The sequence below is a fragment of the Octopus bimaculoides genome, chromosome 18, assembly GCF_001194135.2.
Source record: "Octopus bimaculoides isolate UCB-OBI-ISO-001 chromosome 18, ASM119413v2, whole genome shotgun sequence".
In the NCBI taxonomy this organism is placed as follows: Eukaryota; Metazoa; Mollusca; class Cephalopoda; order Octopoda; family Octopodidae; genus Octopus; species Octopus bimaculoides.
Genome location: NC_068998.1, coordinates 16,449,819 through 16,462,272, shown reverse-complemented (window position 1 = coordinate 16,462,272; position 12,454 = coordinate 16,449,819). Strand labels below are relative to the sequence as shown.

The following is a 12,454-nucleotide window of genomic DNA, read 5'->3' as shown; positions in this document are numbered from 1 at the left end:
TATATATATATATATATATATATATGTACTGATCCATGAAGAAAATTCAACAAAAAAAGTACTCTATCTGGTGAGAGATAAATATTATTTATTTAAAGTCACAATACATGTATTAAAGCACTACTAATAGTTTCATATGTTGAGAAAACTCAAATATATTCTTCAGGTGCAAATCTTCTCAGTTTATTTCACCTTCTTTCTATTATTCAATTTCTTTAGTTCATTATAATATGTGGTTTGCACCTGAAGACTATGTTTGAGTTCTCTCAACATATGAAACTATTAGTAGCGCTTTAATACATGTATTGTGACCTTAAATAAATAATATATATATATGTTTTTTTTTAGTATGAGGCAAAGTAAGTTTTCACAAACAGCAAAGCTGTCAAACTATTGTGACTATCATTAATAATCATTTTGACTATCATTGTGACTAACATTGTGACTATCATTAATAATCATTTTAATACTGCAATGACTCCATTGTGTTGCAAAAAAAAAATTGATTTTTCTTAAATCACATGGTAGATAAATAAGGGAATGCATGTCGTTTTGTACAATATTGTTTACACTAAGGCAATAGTGTTTACAATATGACTGTAAAGTTCACAATAATATCACAGCATTTACAATGATACCATTATTAACATCATTAGAATTTATAAACTTTCAAGAGAACGTGAAATAATTATTTTTTGGAATGGTAGATCTTGAAGCAAATAAAGCTATAAATATAACAGCATGTAGATATTGATTTCAAATTTGGTTACAAGGCCAGCATGTTCATGGAAAGATTTAGGTTGATTACATCAACCCACAGTGCTCAACATGTACTCATTTTATCGACCCTGAGAGGATGAAAGGCAATGCTGACCATGGCAAAATTTGAACTCAGAACAAATAGTGCGTAAATATTCTTTTCTACTCTAGGCACAAGACCCGAAATTTCTGGGGAGTGGGGGGGGGGTAGTCGATTAAACCAGCTCCAGTACACAACTGGTACTTAATTTATCGACCCCAAAAGGACGGAAGGCAATGTTGACCTCAGAGGGATTTGAACTCAGAACATAAGACAGATGAAATACCGCTAAGCATTTCGCCCAGTGTGCTAACATTTCTGCCAGCTTCCTGCTTTAGTTGTCTGTAATATTCTTTTGTACTCTAGGCACAAGGCCTGAAATTTTGGGGAGGAGGGAGCAGTCGATTAGATCAACCCCAGTATGCAACTGGTACTTAATTTATTGATCCTGAAAGGATGAAAGGCAGAGTTGACCTCAGCGGAATTTGAACTCAGAACACAAAGACAGATGAAATATTGCTAAGCATTTTGCCTGGTGTTCTAACGTTTCTTATTTCTTTATTGCCCACAAGGGGCTAAACATAGAGGGGACAAACAAGGACAGACAAAGGGATTAAGGTGATTACATCGACCCCAGTGCGTAACTGGTACTTAATTTATCAACCCCGGAAGGATGAAAGGCAGAGTCGACCTCAGCGGAATTTGAACTCAGAACATAAAGACAGATGAAATACTGCTAAGTATTTCGCCTGGTGTTCTAACGTTTCTGCCAGCTTGCTACCTTAAATATTGTGTAAATATTGAGTTACAACAATCCCTTTGGATTAAAAAATTCAATGGCTGCCTCTGGACTTGACTTTTTCTATTATTTATAGCCTTATTTGGTTTTGAGAGCCACAGTTCCAAAACAGAATTAACAACATAGTGTTTATAACAATAATGTTTACAATAGACAGATTACAATTGATGTTTGTTAATAACATAGAACATTAATCAGCGCTCTTCTTCTGTGTAACTTGCTCTCTCTCAGCAACTGCTTTAGCTAGAGCATCAACCATTGGCTTGGGGTCGTAGCATGGTCCTGTACCGCCCAAATCAACAGGAATCATGGAAGGTTTAAAACATTGCCAGAAAGGTTCGAGATCATAGCCATACAAAAATACCTGTGAAATAGATTAGGAAAGATTGTCAATATTCAGGTGTTGCTATCATATAAGGTGAGTCCTACATCTGTCATTGGGCCATTGTTATACCCTTATGGTTTAATATTGTTCATATACTAGTTTTAGAGAAAGTGATCTCTTAGAGAGGATAAGCAGATAGACACACGCACACACACACACACACACACACATGCATACAACCACACACACACACACACACATGCATACAACCACACACACACACACATGTGCACACAGGTGTGTATATGTGTGTGTATGTATATGTTTGTATATGTTTATATATATATATGTATACAATTGGTATATGTTTGGGGTAAGGATGCATGTGGCAAGTTGAGAGGGTTGATTGAAAAAAGCTGTCTGAGAAGGCTACATTTGAAGAAAAGTGACAAAAGTCACTTTTCTTGTGTGTGTTGCATAATTAATCAGCATGACAATGCAAGACCACAGTCAAACATTCTACGTTATTCTTATCAATCTTATCAGTCGAGTGAATAATAAGATTCAGCATTGAGAAATAGAGCAAACATTTTATTTTTGTTGTCTTCAAATCAATTTTGTATTAACTAAAAAAAAAAAAAATGGCAAAAGAGAAAATTCTTCAGGTGCAACCCTTTTGTAGACAGAGCAACATTTTGTTCATCAGCAGTACAAAGATAGGGTGAAATTTTGGTCGTTTTTGTTGTAGTTCAATACAAGGCATAGTGGTTGATTGTTGAATATTGAATGTTAATGTATTGAAGTATCACTAGAGGTCCTTACTGCATGCATTCCAGTGCAATACCTATGATTTGCATGTCATTATGACATATATCAAGAGGATTGAAAAGTAATGTCATGTTTTCAAGGAAATAGTAATTGAAAGGGATTTATGTCAACGTATCAGGTACTTATCTCAGCGGCTTAAAAAACCTTGGTCTACTGTGCAAGATCATCTCAAACAAATTGGGAAAGGATGTGAGAACCTTATGAATTGTCCTCTGAGAATAAAGCAATGCATTCAACTATTTGCAACAATTTGCTAATCAGGAATGAACAAACAGCTTTTCTTAATTGAACTGTAACAGGTAATGGGAAATGGATAGTGTATGCTAACAATAAACATAAAAAGAAGCAGTGCTATCACCAAATGAAAATCAAGTTCCCACATTGAAACCAGATCTAGACCCAAAGAAGATTTTGCTGTTTGGTGGAATACAATAGGCATTCCCTTTGAATTCCCTTTGTATTATTTAAACAAGGGAAAAGCATCATTACATCAACAACTTGAATGGGTCAAGTTTTGATAAAAAAAGCAATCAGCTGTAGTTTACAGAAAAGGGGCCATCCTGCAATATGACAATGCAAGACCACATTCAATGAAGATAATAATCCAAGAAAAGATAACCTCATTAGTCTGGGAAACTCTACCAAACACTCCCTGCTTATCAGACCTTGCACCATCAGATTTTCATCTCTTCATGCCACTTGGACATTTTACCAGTTGAGAAATATTCAGAAGTGGGGATGATGTTGAAACAGCACTCCAAACATTTTTCCTCTTCTAAAGAATATGATTTCTTTTTTACCTGAGGAATGAGAAAAGTGGTTTCGAAGTGGGAAAATGTTATTTGCTAATGATGGTAATTATATTTTGAATGAATAAGTATATATGTAATGTGTTTTGTACTGATTTGAACACATTACATGAACTGTGGCATTACTTTTCGATACCCCTAACATTTAAAATGGTATATTTATAGATTTGACCCTTTAGCATTCACATTATTCTGTCAAATCTGATATTTATTCATATTGTTTTGAATTAATCATGCATTATCTCATACCTTTTTGAGATTTTGATGAGTGATTGTTTATTTTTAGAATGATATTATAGGATAGGTGTGAGAGGCCAAATCTGACCACTTTGAACAATATTTTGGCTTGATATGGCCAGTTTAAATGTTAAAGGGTTAACTACTCAAAAGCAACTTGGTGGCTTTTGAGTATTTAAAAGTGGTTCATATTCTCTTTGCAAAAAATGGCCTTCACTTCAATGTAGACAAAATATTTGATATGTCGGAGGGGGTCTGACATTAACAACGGCATTCTGAATAGTGGAAATGATCCAACAAAAATCCACCGTTTTTAATACAAAACAGGAAAACTGATGTAAAAAACCCCATTATTTGAAAAAAATAAGACACAACAAGACATGCTCAGAATTGTTGAAGCATGGAATGAACTACCCACATCAGCTGTTAGCTGCCAAGACACTACATCCTTCAAGACTTCCATGTTTCATGAAATTCGCCAATAGTACACCTGATGCACCCTACTCCTTTTTTTTTGTTAAAGACTTATTTGCTGGTCATTTCCTGTCCATATTCTATGTTCCGTTCCTGCAGTTTGGTTACTTTTACTGATGAGTTGTAGCATAGTACAATAAGTCCATTAATATTATTATAAATATAGTATAGGAAGGGACGTAATTCATGATGAAAGTGTTTCTTTTATCTCATATAAATTTACTGTTCCATAACAAAAATCTTTATACAGAAGTAACTTCACAAAAATCTCTCTCGCTTTCATTTGACTCAGATAAACAGAATAGAGATAAAAAAAAGTATGTATGTTTGCGTAGTTGTATGTGTGATTATGTGGAGGCGCAATGGCCCAGTGGTTAGGGCAGCAGACTCACGGTCATAGGATCACGGTTTTGATTCCCAGACCGGGTGTTGTGTGTGTTTATTGAGCGAAAACACCTAAAAGCTCCACGAGGCTCCAGCAGGAGATGGTGGCGAACCCTGCTGTATTCTTTCACCACAACTTTCTCTCACTCTTTCTTCCTGTTTCTGTTGTGCCTGTAATTGAAAGGGTCAGCCTTGTCACACTGTGTTACGCTGAATATCCCCAAGAACTACGTTAAGGGTACACGTGTCTGTGGAGTGGTCAGCCGCTTGCACATTAATTTCACGAGCAGGCTGTTCCGTTGATCGGATCAACTGGAACCCTCGATGTCGTAAGCAACGGAGTGCCAACAACATGTGCGATTATGCATATGTATTCATATAGGTATGTGTGTGCATGTGCGAGAGAGTGTATTTGTATAAGCACAGTGTGTGAGAGAGTATGCATTGTGTGTGTGTGTGTGTGTGTGCGTGTGACAGTTTTCAATTTTTAAGGAATAAATTTGCACCCATGCACCATGCTTACCCTACTTGCTAGTTTTGTCTTCAGAAAGGGCTTTATAAGCCTGACGGTGTGAGTAAAGTACCAGGGCTGATAGATAAAGTGTGCTCCTTTAAACCGAGAAGGAAATGTCCCCTGTAAAAAAAAAAAAAAGTTAGCAAGGGCAGCATAAAAGCAGAAGTATATTACATGAACATGTATGGAATCAAAGCATCACCACTATCACCATCACCATCACCAGCAATATCATCGCAGCACAAAGCATAGAACCTTCTCAGTGATATATCAAATTGCTAGAAACAGCAGTCAGATCTTTCTAAAATAATTTCTAATCATCTTAAAGAACGGGAAAAAGGCACTTTGGATAATGTCAATTTAGATACTCATAAAGAAAAACTGGATGTCATGAATGAAATGTCTCTGATCACAGGTCTGTTTGACAAGGGCTGACTTAGGGTTAAATAATGACTACAACAATATGAACAATAAAGTGTCCCCTTTTTCAGACTTCCTCCCCAACTAGAAACCCAGCTTCAGAAACCAAGTCCCTCAACTTGCAAGAAATAGCGACCAAATCTCCCTCAAATCATTCACTGATATAATCTTTATTTGGAATGTTGGATCTTGAAGCAGACAAGCAGCTATAAATAACAGCATCATTTTTTAAAGACAGCAATGTGTGATTTGAGGAAAATTTGGATGCTATTTCTATTAGCTGAGTGACATTGTAGCATTGTGGTAAGTGGTGACTCATTTATCAAGTGGATAACCTATTTGTTCAGATGGAGGCCCAAAATATCAGCAGTCTTAGATAAGTCAAATGATTTTTAGGTATTAGATAAGCTTTATCTATCTGTGTGAGAGAGCAAACGTCATGCATTACCAGTGTGTCTACTTACTTGTATGCTCTCGACCATTTTCTTCATGTCAGAGGGACGAGTTGTCAGTGCTTGTAGTAATGTGTAATTCTTGAAGTTCTCTACAATAGTAATGCCATTCAGTTGAGTTTCTTCATTCAAGAGTAGATAGTCCAAGAGAAAGAGATAAGACCTCAATACCACATCGTTAGGGAATTTGTTTCGATCCCAGTTCCCTATACTGAACAGCAGCACAATACATCCCTAAATTAAGAGAAGAAACACGAGTGAGTTTACATGACATGTGTGTGTGTGATCATGTTTATTCATACCTAAATGTGAGGTCATGTGGCCTAGTGATTAAGGTATTGCACTCACAATTGCGAGGTTGTGGGTTCAATTCCCAGACTGTGAATGTTGGCACTCCGTCGCTTACGACGTCAAAGGTTCCAGTTGATCCGATCAACGGAACAGCCTGCTCGTGAAATTAACGTGCAAGTGGCTGAGCAATCCATAGACACGTGTACCCTTAACATAGTTCTCGGGGATATTCAGCGTGACACAGTGTGAAAAGGCTGACCCTTTGAATTACAGGTACAACAGAAACAGGAAGAAAGAGTGAGAGAAAGTTGTGAAAGAGTACAGCAGGGTTCGCCACCATTCCCTGCCGGAGCCTCGTGGAGCTTTAGGTGTTTTCGCTCAATAAACACTCACAACGCCCGGTCTGGGAATCGAAACCGCGATCCTATGACCGCGAGTCTGCTGCCCTAACCACTGGGCCATTGCACCTCCTCAATTCCCAGACTATACAGTGCTTTATGTTCTTGAGCAAAACACTTCATCTCATGTTGCTCTGTGATCACTTTGACCCCTGACGTATGGAACACTGTGCACCTGTACAAGCAATGTTGATTTGATGGTGGTAGTGGTGGGGGGTGTAATTGACTTACTCCTTCCCTCTAAATCAGTGGTTCTCAATCTGGGTCCATACGGCCCCTGAAGATCCATATAAGATTTTGGGGGATCCTTGCAACAAGATAGTAATTTGGGGATCCACAGTATTTTAAGGGCCCCGAAAAAAATTATGCTTTAGATGTATTTTTTGCTACGTATTGCAAGAAACGACTAGATTTCTTTCTCTAACATTTTATTTGGTTCAACCTTCATAAGTTAATGTGTATAAAAAAAAATAGGAATTTTGAAAGAAGTTTCTTTAAAACTAGTTTTTAAACACCGAATGGCCATGGGGGTCCACCAAAATAAAATAATAATCAAAGGGGTCCATAGTTAAAAGAAAAGATGGTTGAGGACCCCTGCTCAAAATTAACTGGTCTTGTATCAAAATTATTATGAGACAAGTCCGTGAGCTGGCAGAATAGTTAGCATGCCAGGCAAAATGCTACTTGGTGTTTCACTTCCTGCTACATTCTAAGTTCAAATTCTGCCAAGGTTGACTTTGCATCCATCCTTTCAGGGTAGATAAATTAAATACCAGTTATGCACTGGGGTTGATGTAATCAACAGATCCTGCCCCCAAAATTTCAGGCCTTTTGCCTATAGTAGAAAGGATTATTATTATGGGTTCAAATTCTGCCAATATGATCTTTGCTGTTCGTCCTTTTGGGGTTGATAAAATAAGTACCATTTGAACACTGGGGGTCATTGTAATCAATTTACCTCCTCCTCCTACCCTCTTTCTCCACCTCTACCTCCACCTCCTTCTCCTTTTTATCTTGCACCACCACTACCACCACTACCTCAACAACAGCAGCTGCAGCAGCAACAACAACCTGTGAAATCATTTGTCCTTGTTTCTAAGACTCTCTTGTTACATAAATTCTGACAAAAAGTAGTAAATTCTCACCTGTGCATCTCGTTCTGGTAAAATACTTGGAAAGCCATTTAACAAACATTCTCGAACAGATTCAAATGTCAGGTCTTCTGAGACTTCAGGGTACTTTCTTTTAAATTTAACATGGCCTAAAAACGAAAAAAAGCCTGAATTATTATTCAAGTAATGGATTGAGTCTAACATCTAAGAAAAGTAATACTTCCTCTGGGTGGGCTAATACACACAGATTTTGTCCTTTAAGTTTCACTCATTAGGCTTCAGTTTCCCCTAAGACTATAGTAGAAGACATTTGTCTCTGGTGTCATGCAATGAGATTGAGTCCAGAATCATGTAATTGGAAAGCAAACTTCTTACAGTGTAAAGGACAAAAATGTCTCTTGCCTTGCCTTGGCAAACAACTTCAAAAAATGAATTCCTCAATTGCTTGACTAGAATTTACTGTATGGCTCAGAGAGATACTCTATCCTACTGGCCAGTAGACAAAATACCCAAGGACACCCTCCCCCATACTTGCACATCTGTTCTCACTGACTTCTCTTGCAAAAGAGAGCACACTTAAATCACCTGTTTCATCACGTGATGTCATTTCCCCTCTCACTTCCAGTGCATCATTCTCTATGCTACACTTCTTAACCACACAGCTATACTTGTGCCTGTTCATGTGTATGTGTGTGTGTGTGTGTGTGTTTATTTTGTTAACTCAGGGATAATCAAAAACGAAAGAGATCTGAACTCAAAGTGCAGAGGAAAAACATTAAAGATTTTATCTAGTATTTTACATTTTCAATCATTTTACTTCCTTTGAAACAATGATTATATTGATTTTTTTTTTACTGCGGAGTAGTGTGTTTACTCAATTAAATCACTCAGTTCATGACTGATATTTATTAGCTGGGGGAGTGGGTACATTTGATTAAATCATTCTAATATATAATTTATATAAGGAATGTGCATATTTGATTAAATTACCCAATACACAACTGCTATTCATTAGTTGAGGGAGTAGGTATATTTGATGAAATCACCCCAGTGTATGATTTGTGGAGGGAATGTTTATATTTCATTAAATCATCCAATATATGACTCATATTTATTAGTTGAGGGAATGGATATACGTAATTAAATCACTCCACTTTACGATTGATACTTATTTGCTGGAGGAGTCGATACACATGTTTAAACTGCCCTAGTATATGATTAAAACTTATTTGTTGGGGGAGTGTGTATACTTGATTAAATAATCTCAGTTACACGAGTGACATTTACTTGATCAACAATGGGAAAGAGAAAGCTCAAACAATGCATAGCACAATTTGAATTCAGATTGTAAATAGACAAGGATATGAATGCTATTTCTACCATTCTGCAGTATTAGACAGGAGTGACATTTTAAAACATCTTACTTTTGATCAGCTCAAATGTTCTTTCAACATCAAATTTTTTAGACCTGAGAAATCTAAGGAGGTGGTCATCATCTTCAGTTGGAAAACATGCCTCTATATTGTTGTCAGATTTAATTAGTTCTCGTATTTGTGTTAAACATTCATCTCGTTTGTCTTTAGTTTCATTTAATTCTGTTTGGGCTCGAGTTTGAAATTCTTCTGGAAGTGAGGGAAGTTTGCAGAAAATTTGGTCATAGAAAGATTCCATTCTGAAATGATAGACGCGTACAATAATAATAATAATAATAATAATAATAATAATAATTGATTCTGGTTTTATTGGCCACAAGGGCTAATATAAATTAAAACCATGTAAGGACAAAGACAGGACGAAGGTTACAAAGAGTTTTGTCCGAAAAGAAAACGTTTGTGTAAACAGTGGGAAAACAGAGAAAGATATAACAAATAAAACTCCCAATAGGCAAGTTACTGGGATATAAACAAACCAACACTGGGTGTCAAGTGATGGTGGGGGACAAACACAGACACAGACGCAGACACAGACACAGACACACACACACACACACACACACACACGATGGGTTTCAGTTTCTGTCTACCAAATTCACTCACAAGGCTTTGGTTGGCCCAAGGCTATAGTAGAAGACACTTGCTCAACACGTCATGCAGTGAGACTGAACCTAGAACCATGAAGTTGTGAAGCAAGTTTCTCACTACACAGCCATGCATTGGAAACATTTCTATACCATATACAGGTATCTCAGGGTCATAGTATTTTGCTCCTCTGCCTGGAGCTCTCATTCATGCAACATCAACAAACCACATTCAGCAGATCTTTCTCAACTCATTTCATTCCAGCCTTCACACATAGCTTCCACATTTAGTACCCATGTCTCCTCACTACTATGTGATATCACAGTTCATTAGCAATAAGCTTATACTCAATTTATTGTAAAGAGTTTTTTTCATAGCTGACCTATAACACTCTATTTATTTGACAAAACTTCAAACCTGAAATACTTAACCAGTTTCAATACTGGCCTGTTCTGAATTAAACAATAGTAATAACATAAACCCAAAATGTAGAATGTAAAAGAAATTATGAATCATACATTTTACAAAACACTCGAATATTAGTACTGATTTTTAAAGCCTTCAATTGCATTTGTAATAAGACTCTATGGTCTATCTATCTATCTATCTATCTATCTATCTATCTATCTATCTATCTATCCATCTATCAATCTATCCATCTATCCATCCATCTATCTATCTATCTATCTATCTATCTTTCTATCTATCTATCTATCTTTCTATCCATCTATCTATCTATCTATCTATCTATCTATCTATCTATCTATCTATCTATCTATCTATCTATCTATCTATCTATCTGTCTATCTATCTATCTATCCATTATTTAATGCAGTAGTTCTCAACCAGGGTTCATATGACCCCCAGGGGTTCCATATAAGATTTTTGGGGATCCATACAAGCAAAATTGTAAATTGGGGATCCACAGTATCATATTAGGGGTCCATGGAAAAATTTTGTTTTAGATGTATTTATTGCAAGAAACAGCTAGATTTCTTTCTTTATTGTTTTACTAAGTTCAACCTTCACAAGTTAACAGGGGAAAAATAAAATAGGAATTTTGAAAGAAGTATCTATAAAACTAGTTTTTAAACATTGAATGAATATAAGTGTCTATCAGTCTATCTTTCAGTTTCTGTCTGCCAAACTCACACAAGTCATTGGTCAGCCCAAAGCTATTGGAGAAGACACTTGCCCAAGATACCATGCAATGGGACTGAACCCAAAACAATGTGGTTACAAAGCAATCTCTTTAATCACACAACCATGCCTTCATTATTTTTTCTCCGAACAGAACGATAACAAAAATGTAATATCAACCATGTGGGCAAGAAGTTAGCTTTCCAACCACATGGTTCCAGGTTCAGTCCTAATGCATGACACTTTGGCAAATGTCTTCTGTTATAGCCTTGGGCTAACCAAAGCCTTGTGAGTGAATTTGGTAGGCAGAAGTTCCCTCATGTGTATACATGTGTGTGTGAAATTGCTTGTACCTCCTATGATTTGTTGTTGGCACTCCGTCACTTACGACGACGAGGGTTCCAGTTGATCCGATCAACGGAACAGCACTCCACAGACACGTGTACTCTTAACGTAGTTCTCGGGGATATTCAGCGTGACACAGTGTGACAAGGCTGACCCTTTGAATTACAGGCACAACAGAAACAGGAAGAAAGTGTGAGAGAAAGTTGTGGTGAAAGAGTATAGCAGGGTTCGCCACCATCCCCTGCCGGAGCCTCGTGGAGCTTTAGGTGTTTTTGCTCAATAAACACTCATAATGCCCGGTCTGGGAATCGAAACTGCGATCCTATGACTGCGAGTCCGCTACCCTAACCACTGTGCCATTGCGCCTCCACACCCCCTTTGATAGGTAAGAGGGAAATATCCTGTTAAATGAATAGTGTGATAAATATCTAGGGAAGGGTGTGGTTATACGGATGTGTTGCAAGCATGCTGCACATCCATACTATAAATATAGCTTGTGCCAAAATAAAAGCATGAAGTTGTTTGAATAAAACATAAGTAAATAGAGGAAAACAGTTTCAAAGTCTGACATATCTGTTTCAGTTATTAGACTGTGGCCATGCTGGGGCACCACCTTGAAGAATTTTTAGTTGAATGAATCGACCCCCCAGTACTTTTTTGGGTTTTTTTAAGCCAGATACTTATTCTGTTAGTCTCTTTTGCCAAACTGCTAAGTTACGGAGATGTAAACACTTCTTCAAGGTGATGCCCCAGCATGGCCACAGTCAAGTGGTGGTGGTAGTGGTGGTGGTGGTGGTTTACAGACACAGACACAAACACAGATACAAAAATACACACACACACATGAACATACATATACATACATATACATACATATACATATACATACATATACATATATATCTTATTTCTTTATTGTCCACAAGGGACTAAACATAGAGGGGACAAACAAGGATAGACAAGGCATTAAGTCGATTACATCGACCCCAGTGCGTAATTGGTACTTTATTTATTGACCCTGAAAGGATGAAAGGCAAAGTTGACCTCGGCGGAATTTGAACTCAGAACGTAACGGCAGATATATATATATATATATATATATATATATA

General features: G+C 37.0%; 1 protein-coding gene across 6 annotated transcripts in view; it reads right to left on the bottom strand.

Annotated features, from left to right (window-relative positions):
• Window positions 1-32: 32 nt before the first annotated feature.
• The window catches only part of LOC106871190 (retinaldehyde-binding protein 1), a 16,765-nt gene continuing 4,343 nt past the window's right edge, over window positions 33-12,454 (bottom strand). For 5 of the 6 annotated variants that reach the window (XM_014917531.2, XM_052974559.1, XM_014917529.2 and 2 more), the window contains exons 3-7: window positions 9,267-9,514; window positions 7,876-7,991; window positions 6,054-6,275; window positions 5,179-5,289; window positions 33-1,962 (exon numbers count right to left, since the gene is read on the bottom strand). In XM_014917531.2, coding sequence (XP_014773017.1) covers window positions 1,789-1,962; window positions 5,179-5,289; window positions 6,054-6,275; window positions 7,876-7,991; window positions 9,267-9,513 — 870 coding nt within the window. In that variant the 5' untranslated portion in view covers window position 9,514 and the 3' untranslated portion in view covers window positions 33-1,788. Of the gene's footprint in view, window positions 1,963-2,553; window positions 3,552-5,178; window positions 5,290-6,053; window positions 6,276-7,875; window positions 7,992-9,266; window positions 9,515-12,454 lie in introns of those variants that run through there. The other variant, XM_052974560.1, reaches the window with a different exon arrangement.